The following is a 22354-nucleotide window of genomic DNA, read 5'->3' as shown; positions in this document are numbered from 1 at the left end:
GCAACACACAACTTAACATTGGGCTTTTCTCGGAAACTATAAAAGTGACCGGGCTCAAATTTTATGTGAACGTGACTCATTGTGTTGTGAATAGCAATTTCTTCCTGTCCATCTGATGCCTCATATAATATTCAGAACTGCGAAAGTGACTCGATCGAGCGTTTGCTCTTCTTGTTAATCATCTTTATTATTAAAAGGCCTCAGCCTGTCTGTCTGTCACACTTTTCTCACTTGTGTAAAAAGCTGGGCCGTCGTGAAAATGCTATATAAACAGATATGACTTGTGTACATTAGCTTGGCCTTGTACTCGTGCAGATAACATTTTCATTGAGGCCAGGCTGTTATAGCACAAGCAGGATAAGTCATATCTTGTGCAAATAGCGTTGTTTCCACCCCCCGCGGGTTAGGGGGAGTCCCATATTGGTTGGGACGAGAAAGAATTTACCCGAAGCATGTCGTAAGAGGCGACTAACGGTTCTGTTTCTCCTTTTACCCTTGTTAAGTGTTTCTTGTATAGAATATAGTCAATGTTTGTAAAGATTTTAGTCAAGCAGTATGTAAGAAATGTTAAGTCCTTTGTACTGGAAACTTGCATTCTCCCAGTAAGGTCATATATTGTACTACGTTGCAAGCCCCTGGAGCAATTTTTTGATTAGTGCTTTTGTGAACAAGAAACAATTAACAAGTGGCTCTATCCCATCTCCCCCCTTTCCCCTATCCCATCTCCCCCCTTGCGATATAACCTTGAATGGTTGAAAACGACGTTAAACACCAAATAAAGAAAGAAAGAAAGCGTTGTTTCCCTTGACCACAAGTACTTTGTGTACAAAGCTTCCCCTGTTGCGGTCAGGCTATTTGCAAGTACATGTAGTAGCAAGGGTTTCTTTCCTCATCTACTGTACTGGGACATGTCTTGGCATGCCTCATAATTGTTTTGTTTTTTTCAATTTCTTGACTGGTGTTTTTTCTCTCCTACAAATATATATATATTTTGTCTGGTTAACTGTTATTAGTGTCAATTTTTTTTTTTTTTTTTTTTAGAAAAGCTGGTGTTTGTCTATCTGATACCGTAGTATTTTTAGTATAGTGTTGTTTCATTATAGGTAGTACTGATTTACATATATAGTTCTTAGTTAATTACACTTGGTCACTTGCGACTAATTGTCAAGGCTACCCAAGCTGTGCATCCCTGTGTTCTCTACGCACTTGAAGCGGGGAGAAAAACCTTAAATTCAATGGCGGGGTCCAGCGACGCACTAAACATGAAAAGGTTGTGTCCCAGGACGCACTCAATTTGCGTTATCATGTGTCTCATTAATAAGTATTGACGTAATCATCTGCTAGTTATTAATCAAAGTAGCTCACCGGGTTCTGTCCAACACAGCTAGTCTCACTATAGATAACTAAGCAATGTTATTCACATTGACTCAAACAAACCAGGAAACAAAAATCAAATCATGGTTCAAACACATCTATTTAAGACGAAGCAAACTTTAAAGCAAAGCCTAGGAATGTTGGAGTGTATGTGCATGTTGCGTGTGTGTGTGGGTGGTGAGGGAGGGGGCCAAAAGCAAGCAACAGAATTAAACAGGGGAAAATGCATCCAATCAACATGTGCCACTGACAATATAAATGCCCAATATCTGTTAAAAGACATAATAGCTACATGCCTAGAAAATCCCTTTTTTGGAGGGGGAGGGTGCTGGGATTTTGTGAAGTCTGTTAGATAACTGTTCAGTGACTTAGCCTGTTGCACTGAAGTGCATATACCATACAAGTTTATTTAAGGAGGGTGCGCAGTTTAATATCGAACAACCCGTTTCATAAGAGAGTCGTTCTACACATAAAAGAGCAGACATGGTTCTTTTTTCTTCTTAATTTTTTCTTTTGTTATGGGAGCAGATGTGTGTTTGCATTATTGCTTGATCTGATGAAGTTTGCGTTTCACTGTGGTACAAACTACTGATCTTCTGTTTCCATTGTAAAGTGTTAACAAATATTGTGACATTTCTAAAAATTACAAATGGTTGTACTTCATGTACAACTGTAACACAAACCTCACTTACAACTTCCCCCTTTACATCTCACAATACTTGCACCTGAGAATTCATGTAGATGCACTTACAAAAGTATATGCATACAATGCGTAATGAGTAATGCAGCATACCGAAAAATGGCTTACAACATAGAATCACACCGCAACAATCCACCAAATCCAAAGAAAAACTAGAATCGACAAAAAAAACACTGAACAGCTGCAAATTTGTATAAGAAGATAAAAACTAAATTAGAAAGAAAGAAGAAACCATTTGTGTGTGGCGTTATACACATGAACCTTTTGAATACTGTATATAAATTCATACCATCATGCATAAAAGATACAGACATAAATACTTCAAAATCATACACACACTCTTTCTCTCTCTCTCTCCTACCACTAGCAACTGCACAAATAAACCGCATCAACATGAGTAATACTCATATGCCCACACATACATTTACACATTTATTCCAAGTGTCATATGTGGGTTTTTTCCTAACGTACATGCACACCATGCACATGGTTACACATGCGTAATTTTTTTTCCTTGCATTAACAGTTAAACTCATTCTTCTGCCGTCCATTGTAACTAAATGTTCTAGCACCCACAGTAGTTCACCACAGCAACTGACTAGGTCCTTTTGTCGTCACCCACATTATGAATGTACAAGTTTCCACACACACACAACAGGATGATAGCAAAGGCGTTGTAGAATATCATGTTACGAAACTTGGGTTCCAAGTCTCCTTGTCGATACCAGTAAATCTGAAAAAAAGATATATTGTATCATTATTAAAAACATATGCCAGAAGGTTATTTTTATACAACTACATTCATTTTTGAATAGTCAAATTCACAGACATGTACTAACTAGCCACTAAAAAAAATGTTGCTTAGTTCCTAAAGATAGATATGAAACAAGCAAACTTCAAAATACATTTCAAACAAAGGAAACCTGGACTTATAAAGTTCAAGGTTATAAAGTGTTTCTAGGGTGTTTTTGTGTGTGTGTATGTTATGGCACACCAAATAAACAAATATTGACGATGGGTGAGGGGGGGGAGGGGCAACGACTAGATTCTTTATTCCTAAGGCCCATTATCAACATGTGAAATAATGCCTATCAATAAAACAAAGAGTAATGAAATTAGTTTAGTTTAGGTCTCCATTTTCAATAAGCCTGAGGGCTCTGTACTGTTCTAACACAATACATGTACATGTATATAACACAGTGCACGTAAAACTGTGAGCTCAGTGAACAATGTGTATTGTCATGCAACAGATTGCAGAGAATTGAATCATTTCCTCTCGTCCAGCTCTCTGGCTTGGTTGCAGCTTGCTGGTTACAATGTCAGCATTTGCCTTCACTGGAAATTTGCAGTGTTTTGCCGGTTAAATAGTGAAATATCAAACCGAGAAATGCATGTAAAATTCTTAACCGACAGATTCAACAGTTCTGTCGGCATTTGACTTATCTTTTCTACCATGGCCATGTAATTAGGCCATACTTTACAACATTTATCACCAGTGCTGGACTGATCGTGTAACCTCTGCGAACGCCAAGAAGAAGAGAAGAAGAAGAAGGCCATACTTTGCCTGGTAACCATGATGAGGGGACATTTTTGTGTGTGTGAGCTATTTCTTAAAAAGCCAGGTCTTTGAAAGGAGGGAGTCTAAAAATGGAAGAACATTTACAGAGGTTATGAACAAGAAATCTCAAAGTTCAAGGTCTTAAAGGGGAAGTATTAAATCAGGAAGGGGGGGGGGGTGTGGCGGGTAGATGTGTGTCTTCTTCTTCTTCTGCGTTCGTGGGGTGAAACTCCCACGTACACTCGTGTTTTGCACAAGTGGAATTTTACGTGTATGACCGTTTTTACCCTGCCATTTAGGCAGCCATACGCCGCTTTCCGAAAAAGCATGCTGGGTATGTTCGTGTTTCTATAACCCACGGAACTCTGACCTGAATTACAGGATCTCTTTCGTGCGCACTTGGTCTTGTGCTTGCGTGTACACACGGGGGGTGTTCGGACACCGAGGCGAGTCTGCACACAAAGTTGACTCTGAGAAATAAATCTCTCGCCGAACGTGGGGACGAACTCACGCTGACAGCGGCCAACTGAATACAAATCCAACGCGCTACCGACTGAGCTACATCCCCGCCCAGATGTGTGTCTTAAAAAGGGTTTTCATTGTAAAAAAAAAAGATCTGTTGACTAATTTAGTTGTGTATCTAGTTTTAGTTTCTGTTTGTTGTTTCCTCGGTGAGGCAATTAAGAGGCAATGTTCCTCAGCTTTAGATTTTTCACTACGTTTTATATACCTCTTGTCAAGAAAAGCAATGAGTATTCAAGTCTCGTGCGAAATACTCAACAGTCAGCAGGTTGGGTTTGTGAAGTGATGCAGTGAAAACAATTATCAGCCCTATCATGGGCAAGGCAGATTTGTGTCTTTTAAAGGGATAATATCTAAAAAGAATAACATTGTTAAATGTTTAAGCCCTCAGATCACTTTCAAATCTATGCCATAAGATTCTGCATTACAAATAATACTACTGTACAGCGCATTAGGTGTAATAGGACAGCCTTTACTTTGCAAAACTGGATTGAAATCTTAATTACATTTTGTAAAACAGGCAAAGAAAGAGCACTCTTTGTTGAGAGTTGGGTTATTCCGACTTAATGCAAAATGGTGTTTGTGTATGTGTGACTGTTACTATGACTCCTCGCCATAGAAGGCTCAAGCTGCCTAGTGACAAGATGGCGCGGCGCCTCCTGACTTTTTTTGTTTTGTCAAATTCACCAGAAACTGTTCCAAATGGTCAGATCAATCGTATCCCTTTAAGGGCTTTCTGTATGAGAAAGAACTTTGCAATAATTCCCTTTTACATTCAGCAGACAAGGTCATGTGCACGAATAGTATACGCTTTTATACCATCGTAATAAAATGTGGAATGTTTTAATTCCTCTTGACCTAGCACTTTTTGTATTGAATTTTGGCATCAGGGGGGGACAATACCTCTCATTTTATATGATGTGGAACACTTTAAAGGGGAAAACTTAACTTACTAATACAGAAATGAATGGAGTGTCACGTCAATAAAACAGTCTGTCTTTCAACATACCAGAACTAAATGTGAAGCACATATCAACACAATAACAAAAGCGAAGAAAACGTTGACACCATTTGGCGGCCATGCGGGAAACACAAAGGCACTGATTAAGGTAACCTGCAAAAGAGAAAAAACTTGTCAATTGAGTGTTGGTACAGGTCATTATTCATAGGTGTGAACAATTATCCAATATAAACCCTGCATGAAGATTTCAAGTTGAGCCAAGCTCCTCGCCCCCCCCCCCCCTCCCCCCCCCCCCTCCCCCCCCCTCCCCCCCCCCCTCCCCCCCCCTCCCCCCCCCTATCCCATTGGGATCGAGCTGACCTATCAGAGTGAGCCTCATTGATCATGTCTTCGAGAACTTTATGGACTCTTCAATTAACTTTCGCATTTAAAAAACAAGAAGAGCAAACGCTTGATCGAGTCACTTTCGCAGTTCTGAATACTATATGAGGCATCAGATGGACAGGAAGAAATTGCTATTCACAACACAATGAGTCACGTTCACATAAAATTTGAGCCCGGTCACTTTTATAGTTTCCGAGAAAAGCCCAACGTTAAGTTGTGTGTTGCCGAACAGAAAAGGCTAGTTATCTCCCTTGTTTTTCTGATAACGTTCGTAAAAGGCTACAGATGTAAATACTTTGATGTAAAGAATAATCCTACAAAGTTTCAATCACATCCGATGAACTTTGTCAAAGATATAAAATGTCTAATTTTTCCTTTGACGCTGACCTGTGACCTTGAAAAAGGTCAAAGGTCAACGAAACCATCGTTAAAGTGTAGAGGTCATTGGAGGTCACGACTAAACAAAATATGAGCCCGATCGCTTTGATAGTTTCCTGTCAAAGATATAAAATGTCTAATTTTTCCTTTGACGCTGACCTGTGACCTTGAAAAAGGTCAAAGGTCAACGAAACCATCGTTAAAGTGTAGAGGTCATTGGAGGTCACGACTAAACAAAATATGAGCCCGATCGCTTTGATAGTTTCCGAGAAAAGTCCAACGTTAAGGTGGTGTCTACGGACGGCCGGCCGGACGGCTGGCCGGCCGGACAGACTAACACTGACCGATTACATAGAGTCACTTTTTCTCAAGTGACTCAACAATGCAAGTGTTTTTTTATACACCGATTGACTTCCATGAATTTATTTATATTGTGCTTCAGTAGTAAAGCTCTATAAGTGTATGATTAGCATCCCCCCTTCATGTACACATCGCGCTCCTCTTATTATTACCTATTCAACAATATTTTAGTTTCGGAATTGAGGAGGGGCCTCTATGTTTAACAGTTTCATGGCCGTCTGACATGCAATTTTTTTCTTTCCGGCAAGTTGACCACAGTGTTTTCTATTGTAAATTACTCGATTAGTAATTTAAAAAAATCACCAGTATCAGACTCACCAGAACCACCAAGCCTGTGAACGATCCCACCACAAGATTGAGAACTCTGTCCTGCAACAAAGGACAACAAAGAGGATTACACTTCAACTTGACTATCTCAGATGCAAAGGCACAACGTGCTTATAGTAATAACTATCATCCCATGTTATAATAGTTTCTCAGCACATAGTCCTTTTGACTTGTAGTTGTACTTGCTAATGGTTTTTATTTATCAATAAACTGAGTTAGATTATTGTTTTTGTTTGCCATTCACTATCCGACCTGAAATACACATGTATGTGACATAGGTGAAATTAGCACTGAGGGATGGCATTTGAAGTGGCTGATAAAATACCTCCATCAAATGCCTGTGTTCAAATTGCCCAAAACGAACTGAACAAACCCATTCAGTATACACTGAGGTTCAGATAACGATCAGATATAACAATCAGATGTTATCATGATTTGATTTTTGGTGTCTATGTCTTACCTTACACCTGGGAAAGATGAACACACAAAAACTACTTATGCATGGTTCAAACGCTCTATTGGCAGGGATGGCCAAATCGTCCGCCCGGTCGCTAGTAGAAACTGCATAGCAGCTCGCCCGGCTGGCCAATTTAAATTCTGGTTAAATGCAAAACTTTTGGTTGTACTATCGAGTTTTAAAGCCATATTTAAACACTGCAGATGCAGGAACTTCTGGCAAAATCATCACCATGTTCCAGTGAAACAAAAACAATGCTCCTGTGCGTGTCACCGCTGTTTTAATTGTGTAAAGAAATCTTACACTCATAATTTGTTGTGTGGTATCAAGGGCGGATCAATTCACTTTGGAGGGGGGGGGGGTTACAAAATGACTGCGAAGATACAAGTTGCCCCCCCGGAAATTTTTTTTATCCAAAGAAGCAAAATAGAGCTATCTGGTGCATCCTGAGCCAATAAATTACCTCTTTTTGGGGGGGGTGGGGGGGTTACGTAACCCGTGTAGCCCCCCCCCTCCCCCCCAGATCCGCCCTTGGGTATGTACCGGGCCAGCGAAATTTCTGGCAGGCTAGTAACTTTCTTGAAGTTACTCACCCGGTTGGTATTTGTGCTGTTTCTCTAGCTGTTTCTCTAGCCTGCAAACTTACCTCACCCTTGTTTTATTATTCTGAAAATTTACAAATTACATGTTCAAATTCACAAACTCTGTCAATGTCAGGTGCTATGTAATTAATGATAAAAAACATGATCCTCCATGAAAGTTCAATTAACGTGAGAGGAATATAACATCCAAACAGAAAAGTATACACTTGACATCCAGGTAATGGATAGCTATTGGGGATCAAATTACTGATCAATAGAACACTTATTAATAACAATGAAAGTATCGCTGCTTACCACAGGTCTACGTTCACCAAACAGCGGTCTGTCAGCTGGGTCGTCATAGCCGTTGGGTCTGAGACTCATCCTGTCTCTTCTGTTAGTGGCCCCAATGGGAGAATAACAAACAGTAGGTTGGAACTTCAACCACTGTAGATCTCTGCCTCACTGAGTTTGTACAGATAAACCCAGCTCAGCACTTGCCTGGCGATGACAGTAACAGCTGTGCGATGATTTAGAAGGATATTTGTAGCGTGCATGCAATGCCTAACTAGCACGAATCAATTGAACAGACACAAGTTTGAAGTAAGGCCTCTCTGTTTTACACTGTCAAAACGAAAACATCATGCCTGTCGTTTCAGCCACATCGCGTCATTGTAAAAGGGCCTGTCAGGTGCTTTCAAATTTGGACTGTTTACGGATGCACTAGCAAAACAAAACAAATAAAAATGTTCAGATGAGAACTGCAAAAGCACAACACACTGTCATATAGCGCAGACATAGCAGACTAGCACACACGGATCACACACAAACTGCGAGACACTACAAGCGAATCCTCAGACAGTCAAGATGTTCTCATGGGCACCTGACACGGCTTTCCCACGAATGACGTCACAGATTCTGCAAAAAACAACGAGAAGGAACTTCCGGAATCCCAGGTTTATGGTAGTTATTGCCCTTGATACTATTTGAGAACTTCCACCTGGAGATATAGATCTCAGTTCCACCACCATACACGGAAGGGACAGCTTTGTTCAAATGTAGCAGTTTTAAATGTGAATCCGTTCTAGAATTCTCAACACTTTTTTTTATCCATAATTGTGTGGCTTCCACGTTGTCTGTTTAGGTGAAATTGTCCTCGGATTATTTCCTTTGGAGTAAAATGTTTAGTTAGGCCCTACTTTCATTTTTAAAGTGCACTTGTTAATTGTACTGTTTTGTTTGTTTTAATATATTTCATCCAAGATCGAGACTACAGTAAAGGACTGTTGTTACAACATCATCAAAGCTACTGTTACACTTTCCTTCATTTCAAATTAAACTAAAGATCGAGATGGTAATTTTATTTGGAGAAGTGCGCATGCCCGTCACAACTTAATTTTTCCTCTACTTTTCAAATATTTCTTAATTGAATGCAATTAATTACCCTTTTTTCTTTTCTTTCTAACACGATCTTTCAGGACCTTTCAGTTGTGCACTGCCTAAATTTGTTGTGTTTGTTTCAGCTTACTTTTTTTTTCAATCCGGTACCTGCGTGATGAATCTGCTACTCTGATGAGTAATACTGATACTGTTCAGAGGACACACTTAGAACCAGCCAAAAGTGTCAGTACAGTGCAGATATCCTTTCTTGACAGGTAAATAGTTCAGTCTTCTTCTGCGTTCCCAAAATAGTTCAGTCAGATTGTAAGAGAAAGAGCCCAACAAATGGTTGTGTGATGCCCCGCAGCGTGTTGGCGTACATACATGTGCTTGTCACATCTCGCTTTCAGCCTTCACCGCAGGCTAGCCAAGCTGCTTGCAGCACCGGCGAAAAAGAGAGCAGCCTTGCGTAAGTCTCTCCCTGCCAGTAAGCCTCTCCACAACAAGTCCTATGCCAGCTTTAAAGCAACCCTCCACGAGGTGTTGGGTGGTAACTGGGGGCCTTATGTCCCCAGGCAGAATTGCAAGGGCGCGGAGGAGGTTTGGCCCCAAACATGTGGCATGCAGGCCCACCGGTGCGTGGACACGCCCTGGCGCCCATGAACCTTCTTCTTCTTCTTCTTCTACGTTCCCGGGCCCATGAACCAAACCCCCAGGTATGGGTTACCTACAAAGACTCTACGTCCCAACGGCTGACCAGGCGGACGAGGAGAGTGTACTCCCAACGGCTGTGAAGGCGGAAGAGGACCCTTAGTCTCACATCCCAACGGTAAAACAGGCGGACGAGGAGCTCCCAACGGCTGTTTTAGCGGATGAAGATGCCCAATGTTTTGCTGCTTTCACAAGCGCCGGGTTGGAAAGACTCGTCAGCCCTGATAGGCAGCTTTCCTAGGAGAAGGACACTCGGAAGTCAAACCCGGCCAGATGAGGGCTGATAACCGTGTGAGGAAACTTGTCTAGGACAAGGAAAAGTCCAAAATCACACCCACGAAGGCCTACCGAAGACGGAAGACACTGACTTTCAGGGTGAGGTGAGAACCGAGTGTCTACGCATCACCGACAAATATGGTTGTGTCTACATCATCCATCGTCGAACGCTGAAGAAGAAGAAGTAAGAGAAAGAGACAGCAGATGTTGTCCTTTATTGTGAGGTGTCCTCTCATGGGAGGGGTCTGACACATTACAGGTACTACTGTACTTGCAACTTTCCTGTGCCACTCAAAATGCTTTGATCAAAGTTTTCAGCCTCTCAGTAAAGAATTAAAAGAGCTCTGCCATTTTGAACTACTTAATGAAGAACATATATGTATACTATATGTTTGTATTTTAAAACGGAAAACTGCATTTCCAAAGGCCATGGCATGAGAAGTTATGGTTCTATAGCTAGGGAAAGGAGAAATTCACAGCATTCCTTTTTTTCTGGTTTCAGTGTTCAGATTTGACTGTTCAGCAAAGAAAGAAAGAATGGATAAAACAGAAACTGCAAGCTGTGCATTTCCCTGATAGTACTGAATTATTTATTTTTATTTTTTTATTTTTTTGTGGAGTTTTTTTGTGTTTTTTTTTTACATGTATACGTTGTACATTACAGGACATCACCTAAATACTGAATATTATTACCTGGGATATAATAATGACACTGTAATTGTACAACTAAGTTTTGGGCTTTTTGATTTTATTTCAGAATATATCAGTCCTGTATATGTACCACTGGCAGTGTTCATGCAAGTTTGGTGTACATGATTGTATACACCACTCACAATGGCAGAGTTTATTCACCTGTCAGTCACAGAACTTCCTGAGCTTATGAACCAGCTGACCAAGTCTTTTCCAAGTACAACTCCTGTGAGTACATATAATCATCAGGGAATGTTTCTTTTGAATCAGCTCAACTCGTGATAACTTTCTCTATTTTGTCATTGCCTCCTGCTGTTAAGGAGTCTCTGCAAGTTTTTTGTTTGTTTTGTTTTGTTTTGTTTTGTTTTGAGTCTTATTTGTTATTATAATGCTAGTCAGCCATATTCCCTTCTTTGTGTTCTGTAAACGCTTTTGAGTTGCTAGCTTAGTAGAACTTTTTCCCATAAATGAAATTTGTTTTGTAAAATAATGTATTTGGTCTGATATTAAATTCTATTTTTCTTACTCTTAGTTAAACAGTAGCAGTATGTCAAACAAATTTAAGTGGCTCTTTAGCATAGAACTTTAATAACTCAAAAATAATCTCTGTAAGAAGATGGTTACTGGAAGATTTATATATAAACAACGACATGCTAAGGCAGAAGGTTATATATATATATATGTATTTCTTCTCTTCTAATGAAACAAAGAAAGAAGAAGGAACTAGCTGCAAGTTTATTAACACTTTCTACCCCACCTATGTTGACCAATTTTTTTTTTGCCGCTGCAGCAGGTCACTCAGAATTGTAGTAACTGCGTAGAAACTGTGTATCAACACGCTGGAATGCAGGCGTTGGATCGACGTTACAGGAAGCGACTGAAGTGACTGTGTGTACGGATATATATCCGTACCAGGTCAGATAGAGCCATATGAGTGGGTACGGATATATCCATACCTGGGAGACAATGAGTTAAACCATTTTAACTTGAAATTACTGTTTTATTTATTTCAGATCTTCTATACCGCAGATAACGTCATCAGAGGAAGACTTTCCTCAGATGAAGTTCAGTTCTGTGTCAATACCTGGCCACAGCCTGCCTGTGTTGCTGTTGTCTCACCCGCTAAGTGTGGTCAGGTAATCTGAGAATTCGTCCTTGTTTGGCAGTTTCCGAGGGCTCCCTCTGTGTCTGTGTGTCTGACTATCCTCCTCCACCTCTCCTTGTCTTAGCCATGTACATGTGCATCTTTTCATGACTAGCTTATGGCTTGATGCTTTAAATTGATAGCTTTGTTGTTTATGTGTTTCTCTCTTTACTTTTCCTTTCTGTTTTATTCTTTTCACTTTATCTCTGTGTCCTCTGTTCTTTAGACTTGAAAAATGTCATTATTTTCATTAATGCACTCCTCAGAATTAAGTGTTAAAAAACATGGATGATTTTGATATGACAGATATATATATGAGTTTGTTTCAGTTGAATGAATGTAAACCTTTGTATCTTGGTTTTCTTTTTCCAGCTGGTTAATTATCGTACAACTGTGGACCTCTGGACAGAAGAAGCAAGCATATTGATAAAGTTTTTGCATGAGAACACCATTCTAGACTGGAGCCAACCCATCTTTTTTCGGGGTAAGTCAGTGAAGCAAGCTCTGTGACAGGTTTGGGTCCACTGTGCTTGTCCTTGCCCACTGTCTTGGTTAATTTCAAGTGGCTGTGCAGAGACCGGTAAGGCCAAAAAAAAAAATAGGTGTGGTTACGGTAACCTAGCCAAAAAAAGTAGGGTAGGAAGGTAGGCAATCACTTTTTGTTTTGTTTAAACTTTTTTTTCTAATGTGTACAAATTAAACCTACTTGACAGGGAAATAAGTGTGCGACTCGGGCGCTTTCGCTTTCATTGCGTTTTCTGGATTCATTTTTTTTTCTTTTTTTGACAAATGTAATAAAAAGTTATAGGGTCGGCCCCTAAAAATAGGGTAGGTCGGGTTACCGTAACCACACCTATTTTTTTTTTTTAGGCCTAAGGCTTTACTTTAGATTGTGAATTAATTTTCTGGTTCTGGTCATAAATTACATCTTGCTGTGGTTTTGCCGTTTCAATTGCTTGACTTTGTGTTTGCTTGTGTCTTTTGTTACCCCCCAAACCATGATACTTGAGGGAACAAAATTGACAGATTTGTTAACATTTGATTTGGATATTCATATGTGCGTTTCCTCTTTAGTGCACCACCCTTTTGATAGATTTTTTTACATTTAATTTTGACACTCATTTGTGTTTTTCCTCTTTTTCCTCATTAGTGCATCCTCTTGCTGACTCAGAGTTCAAGGCAGTGTGTGGAGTACTGGAAGAGAAGGGAGGAACTTACAATTGTGCGGAACGCCATATCTATACCCTGACTTTGCCACCACAAAAGATGTAATGATTATGTCTTCTTTTTTTCCCCTTGTTTTAATTGAATCCACTGTAAATGATGGCTTTAGTGTGAGTAGAAATTTGAGGTAGCAGGGATCCTTTTATTGAAAAGTTGTTAATATGTTTTCCGTTTTGCTAAGGGACCAGATGCGTTTGTTGGTTCAAAATTTATATTTCTTTTGCGTGGCTTTGGTATTTTACAGTAAGCATTAAAGCACCAGCTCCATGTGAACGCTTGTTCTTTTATTTATAGAGACATTTACTGTACATGTATATTTATATATCATTGGTACAACCACTTGTCTGTTTGAACCACCAGGAAACCTCTACCTGTGGGGTACACTGGTCCAAAAAGCCTGAGCCAACAAGATGCAGCAGATGTTGGTCATCAGTATTCTGCATGGGGCGTGCATCCTGCTGACACAGTCTGCTACTTTCAGGCTTGCTGCAACCAGCTGCCCAGCAGCGGCATACACACTGACGATGGAGAACTTGTTGCATATGCAGCACTGCACCACACCAGCGCTTTGGGTTCTGTGGTGACAGATTCTCAGCATCGTCGCAAAGGGTTAGGGGCAGCTGTTGTTGCAGATGTGTGTACAAAGATGGTGGAAGACAAACAGACGCCATATGTTTTCGTGAACCCCCAGAATGTTGCCAGCGCTGAGCTGTACAAGAATTGTGGATTTGAATTCAAGGCTGTTGCATACCGAATAAGATTTGCTTCGAAAGACAGCTGAGATAATTATTGTGTTAGTATCATGTAGAGTCTGTGGCAATAAAAGTTATCTTTCGTCTGGATTCATCACCTTTCAAATTTAGTTTTGTTATTGTGGTTGTCATTGTTTTAAAGTACCTCAGTACTGCTATATAGACAATGCTATATATACAGTGGAACCCCTGTTTAAAGACCTAAAAAAGATGCATGTGTCTGTCAGCTGCGTCTGTAGGCATACGAATGTGTATTGTGGCAGTTGTAGATTAGCTCCCTTTGACCGTTATCGGTAAATGGCCTCTCCTTGATTGGTATGAAAAGGGAGGAGAACTTTAGCTGAATAACGATGGAAGTGTATTGAGGTACTAGAGGAATACCCGGCTTCGCCGGGGTGAATCGCAAGACAGAGACAGACAGCGTGGCCAAATGTAACCGAGTGCCGAAACACCACAATCATATTTGAAGCCGAAGTCCACTCAAACGGGATTGAGAATAACTGTTATGGCTTCTGGAAGGAAGGCCTGAATATTCAGTCACACAGATCGATAAAAGATAGATAAAATCGTTTATTTAACGTCACTCTGTAAAAACATTGGCGACATTTGTCTTAGATTAAAAACACACACAGGCGCGCACACAAACTTTCCCTTTATGTACAGTGGTTCATCACCCACCCACCCCCCGCACACTCTCGCTCATCTACCACACCAATGCCGCCAGACCACATCACAAACAGTTGTTGCCCACACACACACACACAAACACACACACACACACACACACAGAGAAGCCGTATATATATGTACTAGATGATTACCCGCTTCGCCGGGTATCGGCTTCGCCGGGAAGAAGTAGAGCCGAATACCAGGCTGCGTCTGGGACCCGGCAGAGCCGGGTGTACGCCGGCTTTGCCGGCGCACGAAGGAAAGGAGATAAACGCGCAAAACACTGGAGACCTTCTAAAAATAGTAACGTGCAGTGACCTTCTAAAAATAGTAACGTAGTAACGGGAATATGGATTGACGTCACACGGAGGAAGGGAGATAATCGCGGCTGAAAACACTGGAGAAGATAAGGAAGAGTTACTGGTAGTGGCTCCCGACAACAACAACAACAAAACAAAAATAATCGGTTCAGCGCGCACAGCGCTGCGCGCTGAGAGCACGTGTTGAAATATCTCATCGATGAGGTTGTGTCCGGGGTGTAGCTGAATACGGTGTCCAAATTTGAAAAAGATCCACCGACAACTTTGGCCGTGCATCGCGAACAGACAGACAGACAGACAGACAGACACTAGTCGTATATATATATAGATATATCTATATCTATAAATATATAGAGATAGGTGACAATGTATTTTTTGCGTGGCTATAAATTGATTCGACCTTTTCACTTTGACAGTAAGAACAACTTACGGGTGCAAGGGAAGCGTTCTGGACAGCGCAGTGACATTCTAAAAATAGTAACGTAGTAACGGGAATATGGATTGAAGCCACACGAAGGAAGGGAGATAAACGCAAAACACTGGAGAAGATAAGGAAGAGTTACTGGGAATGGTGAAATGAACAGAAAAACCAAAATCGGTTCAGCGCTGCGCGCTGAGAGCACGTGTTGAAATATCTCATCGATGATATTGTGTCCGGGGTGTAGCTGAATACGGTGTCCAAATTTGAAAAAGATCCACCGAGAACTTTGGCTTTGGTGTGTCGGTATGGGGGCCCGGGTAGCTCAGGTGGAACCAAAATCGGTTCAGCGCTGCGCGCTGAGAGCACGTGTTGAAATATCTCATCGATGAGGTTGTGTCTCCGGGGTCTCTCTGAATAAGCCCACCAAATTTGAAGCAGATCCATCGAGAACTTTGGCCGTGCATCGCGCACAGACACACAGACAGACAGATACACAGACACACAGACACACAGACACTAGTCGTATATATATATAGATGAATTTTAAGAAATGGACAAATTAATAAATAAATACTGGAAAAAATGCACTTCATTTTTTTCACCAGAAGTATTTCCTTTGCCCTGTGTTTTTTTTTTTACCAAATTAATGTTAACTCCATTTAGTTGCACCAAGCATTTCTTTGTAATGTGATTGCTGTCGTTTTTGTTGAAAGTTGTTTGGGTTTCTCTGTTGAGAAGGGCGAAACTGTTTGTCAGGTGTTGTCTTTTCTTTTGTCTTTTTCTGGAGGGGGGCAAATTAAAGTATTACACTGAGTAGTTTTGATGTTTTGGAGTAATATGTTCTTCTATTATATTTTTTTCTAGTGCCATTATATGGAAGTATTAAATATAGTACCTGAAGCTCCAAGTTCTTTAATTGTCTCCTGTATTTTTACATTCAATTAAGTAATGACATGACAATGTTTTAACGGGAGCGACGGAGACTGTGACTGACGAGCGAGGTTTGTCTCCCGATGTATGTGTGTGTGTATGTCTGTGTGTGTCTGTGAAAAGTATTTTTCAAAAACTACCAAACGGATTTTAATGATAGGCTGAGAAAGCATCATCACCTTCTGTGCATCACCTGTGATGCTGGTTGTGAGTGATGTGTTTATTAGTCTGACGTAACATTCCCTTTGTGAAGTCTGACTTTATCTCTGAACTTCACCGCTTGTGTGAATGTATAAAACCTTTCCGACTATTGTTAATATTCCTTGTTACTGAGTTTCAACTATATTCGCAGTGTTCAACGATTTGTTTGCGTTAAATAGTTAACAAACCAAAAAATGCACTGACGCTCAAAAACTTATTCTGAGAAAACAGTGTCAAATGTTAATGAAAAATACTTTGAAAATCATCATTGTATTGCAAAAAAGAGGTTGACTATGGCAAGCATACATCGTACAATGATTTCGTGGTGTTCGACTGAAGTACCTAAAAATGCCGAAAACCCAAAACACGTTTTTGAACCAAAAATCCCGAGTCAGAGAGAAATTCAAGTTTTACGCCCTCACGGCAAAGCCATTTGGGGCATGTTCCCGGGTTTAGATGAAATACACTATAGTGTTTAGGTGGTATCAGCCATCTGCATTTATGGCAGAATGACCGAGGTCTTTTACGTGCCACTATGGTGACACGGGGGTGGGAGATGGATACCGTTTCTGGGTCTGCACTTAAAGTTGACCCGTGTCACGTCCGTCCCGGCCCGAATTCGAACCTGCGACATTACTGCGATCACAAGTCCAGTGCTTTACCACCTGCAGCGCTATCCCGGGTCATCTCTGGGGAATGAACGCATGAAAACGCAAGGTCAAGCTATGAAGTCAAGATTGAACACACGGAAAAGATATAGGAAGAGCTATGAAGACAACGGTGAACACATGCAAAATGTAACTTCGGGCGGGCTACAACTTGAAGACAGGAGTGAACACATGAAAAGGCTGGGGGGGGGCTATGAAGACATGATTGAACGCATGGAGAGAGGGGACAAAAACTACAATAAGCTATAAAGACAGGAGTGAACACAATCATAGGCTCGGGGGCTATGAAGACATGATTGAACGCATGAAGAGAGGGATAGCAAACCCTACAATAAACTATAAAGACAGGAGTGAACGCATGAAAAGCTAAAGCGGGCTATAAAGACAGGAATGAGAAGACGGAAAAAAATCGGTCAGGCGATAGAGACTGGTTTGGAAGCACAGAAAAAATACTGTTAGCAACCGATTGACACAGTAGTGGGAATTGTGTACATATACAGAAGCCCAATACTGAGAAATGGAGCCGGGCGGACGACATAACTTCACAGCCAGTGACGGTAACAGCCATCAACACAGCTGCAGCGTGAAAGCTGAAAACAACGAAAGCCGTATGATTTTTTGAGTCACTTGAGAAAAAGTGACTCTATGTAATCGGTCAGTGTTAGTCTGTCCGGCCGGCCGGCCGTCCGTAGACACCACCTTAACGTTGGACTTTTCTCGAAAACTATCAAAGCGATCGGGCTCATATTTTGTTTAGTCGTGACCTCCAATGACCTCTACACTTTAACGATGGTTTCGTTGACCTTTGACCTTTTTCAAGGTCACAGGTCAGCGTCAAAGGAAAAATTAGACATTTTATATCTTTGACAAAGTTCATCGGATGTGATTGAAACTTTGTAGGATTATTCTTTACATCAAAGTATTTACATCTGTAGCCTTTTACGAACGTTATCAGAAAAACAAGGGAGATAACTAGCCTTTTCTGTTCGGCAACACACAACTTAACGTTGGGCTTTTCTCGGAAACTATAAAAGTGACCGGGCTCAAATTTTATGTGAACGTGACTCATTGTGTTGTGAATAGCAATTTCTTCCTGTCCATCTGATGCCTCATATAATATTCAGAACTGCGAAAGTGACTCGATCGAGCGTTTGCTCTTCTTGTTTGCAGTGAAGTTCAAGAATAATATTTTTGAAACAAACACCGTGCACAAACAACAAACAAACAAACAAATAACAAGCCGAAATAAGCAACAAGAAAAACGCGAACCATAACGGAACTGTATGAGTTTGTGTTTATGTTGCAGTAAAGTTCAATGATAAGTAGTTTTGAAACAAATATACAAACAAACAAACAAGTAAAACGAAATGACGGAACCGTATGCTTTTTTTGGGAGTGAAGTTCAAGGATAAAAGTAGTTTTGAAACTGACAAACATACACACAAAAAAACTACAGGCAAAATGAAAATAAACGCTCACAATAACGAAACATCAATTTGCAGTGAACTTCGAAGATGAGAGTTTTGAAACAAACACATAAACAAAACCTACAGGCAAAAAAAAACATGCACACACACACACGCACACGCACAAAAGGTTCAATATAACAAAAACAGTACGAGTTTTACAGTGAACTTCTCAAATAATAGTTCTGACTGAAACAACAAACACACAAATAGTTTCTTTCACATGTATACACAAATTACAACAGCGAAGACAAGGTTCCGCATAGCCATAGGCTGTTTGAAGGAACGTTAACGAAACAAACAAATACTAGCGAAGACAGGATTTCTTAAAATGCTCTATTACCTGATTCACATTCGTAAGACACAGTCGATCTACACTGTCAAGTATATTTAAGCGATGAATGACCGCTGGCGGAAAGGACGCGTTCAAAAAACTGACGTGAGTACTTTACTCAGGGCGCATAACAGGTGACAAAATCGTCTATGTGCTATGCGACTTTTGGGGTCGGCCCGCTATTGCGCGGGGCCGCTATTGCGCGAATCTTTAGGGTTAGGGCTAGGGTTAGGGTTAGGGTTAGATTCGCGCAATAGCGGACCGGCGCAATAGCGGCCCAGCCCCCGACTTTTGGCCAACATTTGCCCGGGTGAGCTCGAGTGAACATAAACTCGGAGGCAAAAGAAACGCAAATAAAGGATGCGTTGAATTAAACCTTTATGGACTTGAAACAAAAAGAAAAGCATGATACTACCATGTTCTGCACGTGTTGTTTTAGCGGTCTTATCTTGTCAGAACCGTGTTTGCCGTTATCTGGGTCACACGCGAGGTCTTGTTCAGTGACGGGGATCCCAAACCGTCATGACCGGGCCGGACAACTTTCAGCACGTACAAAATGTGGAAAAGCAGCTTTTCGTGTTCGGAGTGTTCAGGCAAAGCTGTACCGTACTCACAAAACTGTTACAACATTAATTTCTGTGACACAGGCGCGATGCCGAGACTGACTATCACCAGAGAAGCACCAACAGGCGATCGGAAGACTTGATGCCGGACAATCAGTTCAGCAAGTTGCTAGGGCATTTGGAGTAAATGTCACCACGGTTTATTGCCTGCAGCAACGTTTTCATGCCACTAACAGTACCTGCGACTTACCAAGACGTGGCAGACCCCGGGTAACAACAGCCCGACAAGATCGCCATCTTGCCCCATCAACACCAGCGAGATCCATTCGAAACTGCCGCCAACACAGCCCGTAACACAATCGGGGTACATGGACGGACAACCCGTCAGTGCCAGAACTGTACGCCGACGCCTTGGTGGGTAGAACCTGGTAAATCGGCGTCCTGCTCAACGTCCTGTCTTGACAGCTCAGCATCGCCTAGATCGTCTGGCCTGGGCCCAGCAGCATGCCCACTGGCGGCGCCATCGGGACTGCGGGGTTAGGGTTAGGTGCGGAGGGTTCTTTTTCGCACGAGAAGCGCTTTTGCCTGGAACCGGGCGTGTCCGGATCTGGCGAAGACATGAACAGCGGTTTGCTAACAATAACATCCTGCAGCATGATCGATGGGGAGGTGCCAGCGTCATGATATGGGCCGCCATTGGTGTCAATCAGCGAGTGGCGCCTGTCGTTTTTCAGAACGTCGGCCAAGGTAGTGGGAATGGTGTCAATGCAGACCGCTACATCAATCAAGTCCTGCGTCCCTATGTGGTTCCATTTTTCCAGAGGTACCGGAACTGCCTGTTTCAGCAAGACAATGCCCGTCCCCAATACTGCACGTGCTACCCGCAGGACTTCCTGCGTCACAACAACGTGAACCTTCTGCCTCATCCTGCTCTATCTCCGGATCTCAACCCAATCGAACACTTTTGGGACATCATGCAAAAAAGGATTAATGCCCTTGCCCGGAGACCCCGCACAGCAGCAGAACTGCGTGCTGCCGTGTCCCAGTTGTGGGCTCAGCAGCAAATCAATGAGCTCGTCCTCTCCATGTACCGCCGGGAGGTGCGTCGCAGTCATCAACGCCCAGAGAGGAGCAACACACTATTGACTTTCAACAGTCTTCAAACAGTGTTCAGTGGAACATGGCACGTCCTGCTCTCATCCCAATACACTTTTCCGTATGGTTTTTGTATCGATCAATTCGTTTCCTTGATATTGTTAACCCGAAAGAATTAATTCGACATCAACATTCATGGGTAACCCATTTTCACTGCAGCATTTGCGTTTCTTTTGCCTCTGAGTATATATATATCAGTCTTGTGTGTGTTTGACTTTTTACATTTAGTCAAGTTTTGACTAGATGTTTTAACGGCATAGAGGGGGAATCGAGACGAGGGTCGTGTCTGTGTGTGTGTGTGTGTGTGTGTGTGTGTGTGTAGAGCGATTCAGAGTAAACTACTGGACCGATCTTTTTGAAATTTTACATGAAAGTTCCTGGGAATAATATCCCCAGAATTTTTTTCATTTTTTCTATAAATGTCTTACATGACGTCATATCGGGCTTTTTGTAAAAGTTGAGGCGGCACTGTCACACCCTCATTTTTCAATGAAATTGATTGACATTTTGTTAAGCATACTTCGACGAAGGCCGGACTTTGGTATTGCATTTCAGCTTGGAGGCTTTGGTCATTAAAAATCTGAAAATTGTAATTACAAATATATTTTTATAAAACGATCCAAAAACCATTTCATCTTATTCTTAATCATTTATATATATATATATATTCAAATTAAAAACAAGCTCTGAAAATTAAAAATATGAAAATTATGATTACATTTAAATTTTTGAAATCGATTTAAAAACAGTTTCATCTTATTCCTTGTCGGTTCCTGATTCCAAAAACATATACATATGTTATGTTTGGATTAAAAACAAACTCAGAAAGTTAAACAGAATAGAGATACATGTGCATGTGCGTGTGCATGTCAGTCACAGTGTGTGTATGTGCGTGTGTGTGTGTGTGCCGCGGTGTGTGTGTGTGCGGATGTCAGTGTGTGTGTGGCTATGTGTAGGCAGTCTGTGTGTGCGTGCACGCGCGTATCTTTGTCTATGTCTGCATCTATATGTATGCGGGGTGCCCAGTGCATGCGTGCGTGCCGCGTACGTGCGTGCGTACATGCATGCCGCGTACGTTCAGGCGTGTATGCCGCGTGTATCACTGAATGTAACTCAGTTTGCATCGGCATACAGACGTTTCGCACTTTCGCCGTTTCGCACTTTCACAAGGAAAAAGCTCGAATCCGACAGCATCAGGTGCGAATCGTCATAGTGATAGGTCACAGTGCGAATCGTCTCAAGGAAAAAGTTCAAATCGTCAGCATAATAAGGTGCGACAGCCGGGCTGGATAGGTATAAGTACTAGGGGGGGGCGGGGGGGGGGGGGGGGGGGTCACAAAGGGTGGAGGGTCCAGGGGGCAAAGCCCCTTGGTGGGGGTCCAGGAGGCGAAGCCCCCTTGGTGGGGGTTGCCGGCAAGGGGGGAAGCTGAACGTTTTTCAGTCAAGTTGATGTTTCTGGAGGGAAAGGAAGCCTCTCCTTGACTCGAACGAAAAAGGTAAATTCGACAGCAAGCTGTATAGGCAATGAAGAAAAAAAATGCGTTTGGGAGGTACATGCTTAAGCCAAGGGGGGGGGGGGGGGAGTTGCCCCCCCTAGTCCGGCCCTGTGCGGAATCGTCATGTGTTGAAACTGATTTTCCCAAAGTCCACCTATACTGAGATTTTGGTGTTGTTTGCCGCCGGGCGCTGGTCTCTCCCTTTGACTGAGTCCCGTCCGTACCGGCACGAACTGAGCGGCAGCCGGAAAAACGGCAAGATGCCGAAATCACCATGTCTTCTTGTCTTCTTGGACAGTCTGTTATGCCAATTACCGGCTGTGACGGGAAGAAAATGTCCCCCCGCGGGTTA

At 41.9% G+C, this 22354-nt stretch overlaps 2 protein-coding genes across 4 annotated transcripts; one reads left to right on the top strand and one right to left on the bottom strand.

The window, feature by feature from the left end:
- Nucleotides 1-3: 3 nt before the first annotated feature.
- On the bottom strand, nt 4-8487 carry LOC138964986 (transmembrane protein 243-like). Its single transcript, XM_070337108.1, has 4 exons — nt 7918-8487; nt 6556-6606; nt 5164-5268; nt 4-2807 (listed from the first exon to the last, which is right to left on the bottom strand). Exons 1-4 carry the CDS (start codon nt 7984-7986, stop codon nt 2673-2675), a joined length of 360 nt encoding a protein of 119 aa, XP_070193209.1. The 5' UTR covers nt 7987-8487; the 3' UTR covers nt 4-2672.
- Nucleotides 8488-8597: 110 nt separating this feature from the next.
- Nucleotides 8598-16500, top strand: LOC138964984 (uncharacterized). Of its 3 annotated transcripts, none has more exons than XM_070337106.1 (7): nt 8598-8675; nt 9126-9257; nt 10727-10887; nt 11673-11795; nt 12176-12287; nt 12954-13071; nt 13388-16500. In XM_070337106.1, the coding sequence occupies exons 3-7, from the start codon at nt 10804-10806 to the stop codon at nt 13806-13808; spliced, it is 858 nt and encodes a 285-aa protein (XP_070193207.1). In that variant the 5' UTR covers nt 8598-8675; nt 9126-9257; nt 10727-10803; the 3' UTR covers nt 13809-16500. The 3 variants fall into 3 exon arrangements, with proteins under 3 accessions (XP_070193207.1, XP_070193206.1, XP_070193208.1); XM_070337105.1 differs by having other exon boundaries at nt 8608-8746; XM_070337107.1 differs by lacking the exons at nt 8598-8675; nt 9126-9257 and adding an exon at nt 9856-10153.
- The last annotated feature ends 5854 nt before the right edge of the window (nt 16501-22354 follow it).

This window comes from Littorina saxatilis, linkage group LG4 (genome assembly GCF_037325665.1).
Source record: "Littorina saxatilis isolate snail1 linkage group LG4, US_GU_Lsax_2.0, whole genome shotgun sequence".
NCBI classification, from domain to species: domain Eukaryota; kingdom Metazoa; phylum Mollusca; class Gastropoda; order Littorinimorpha; family Littorinidae; genus Littorina; species Littorina saxatilis.
This window is presented reverse-complemented; position numbering and strand designations above follow the sequence as displayed.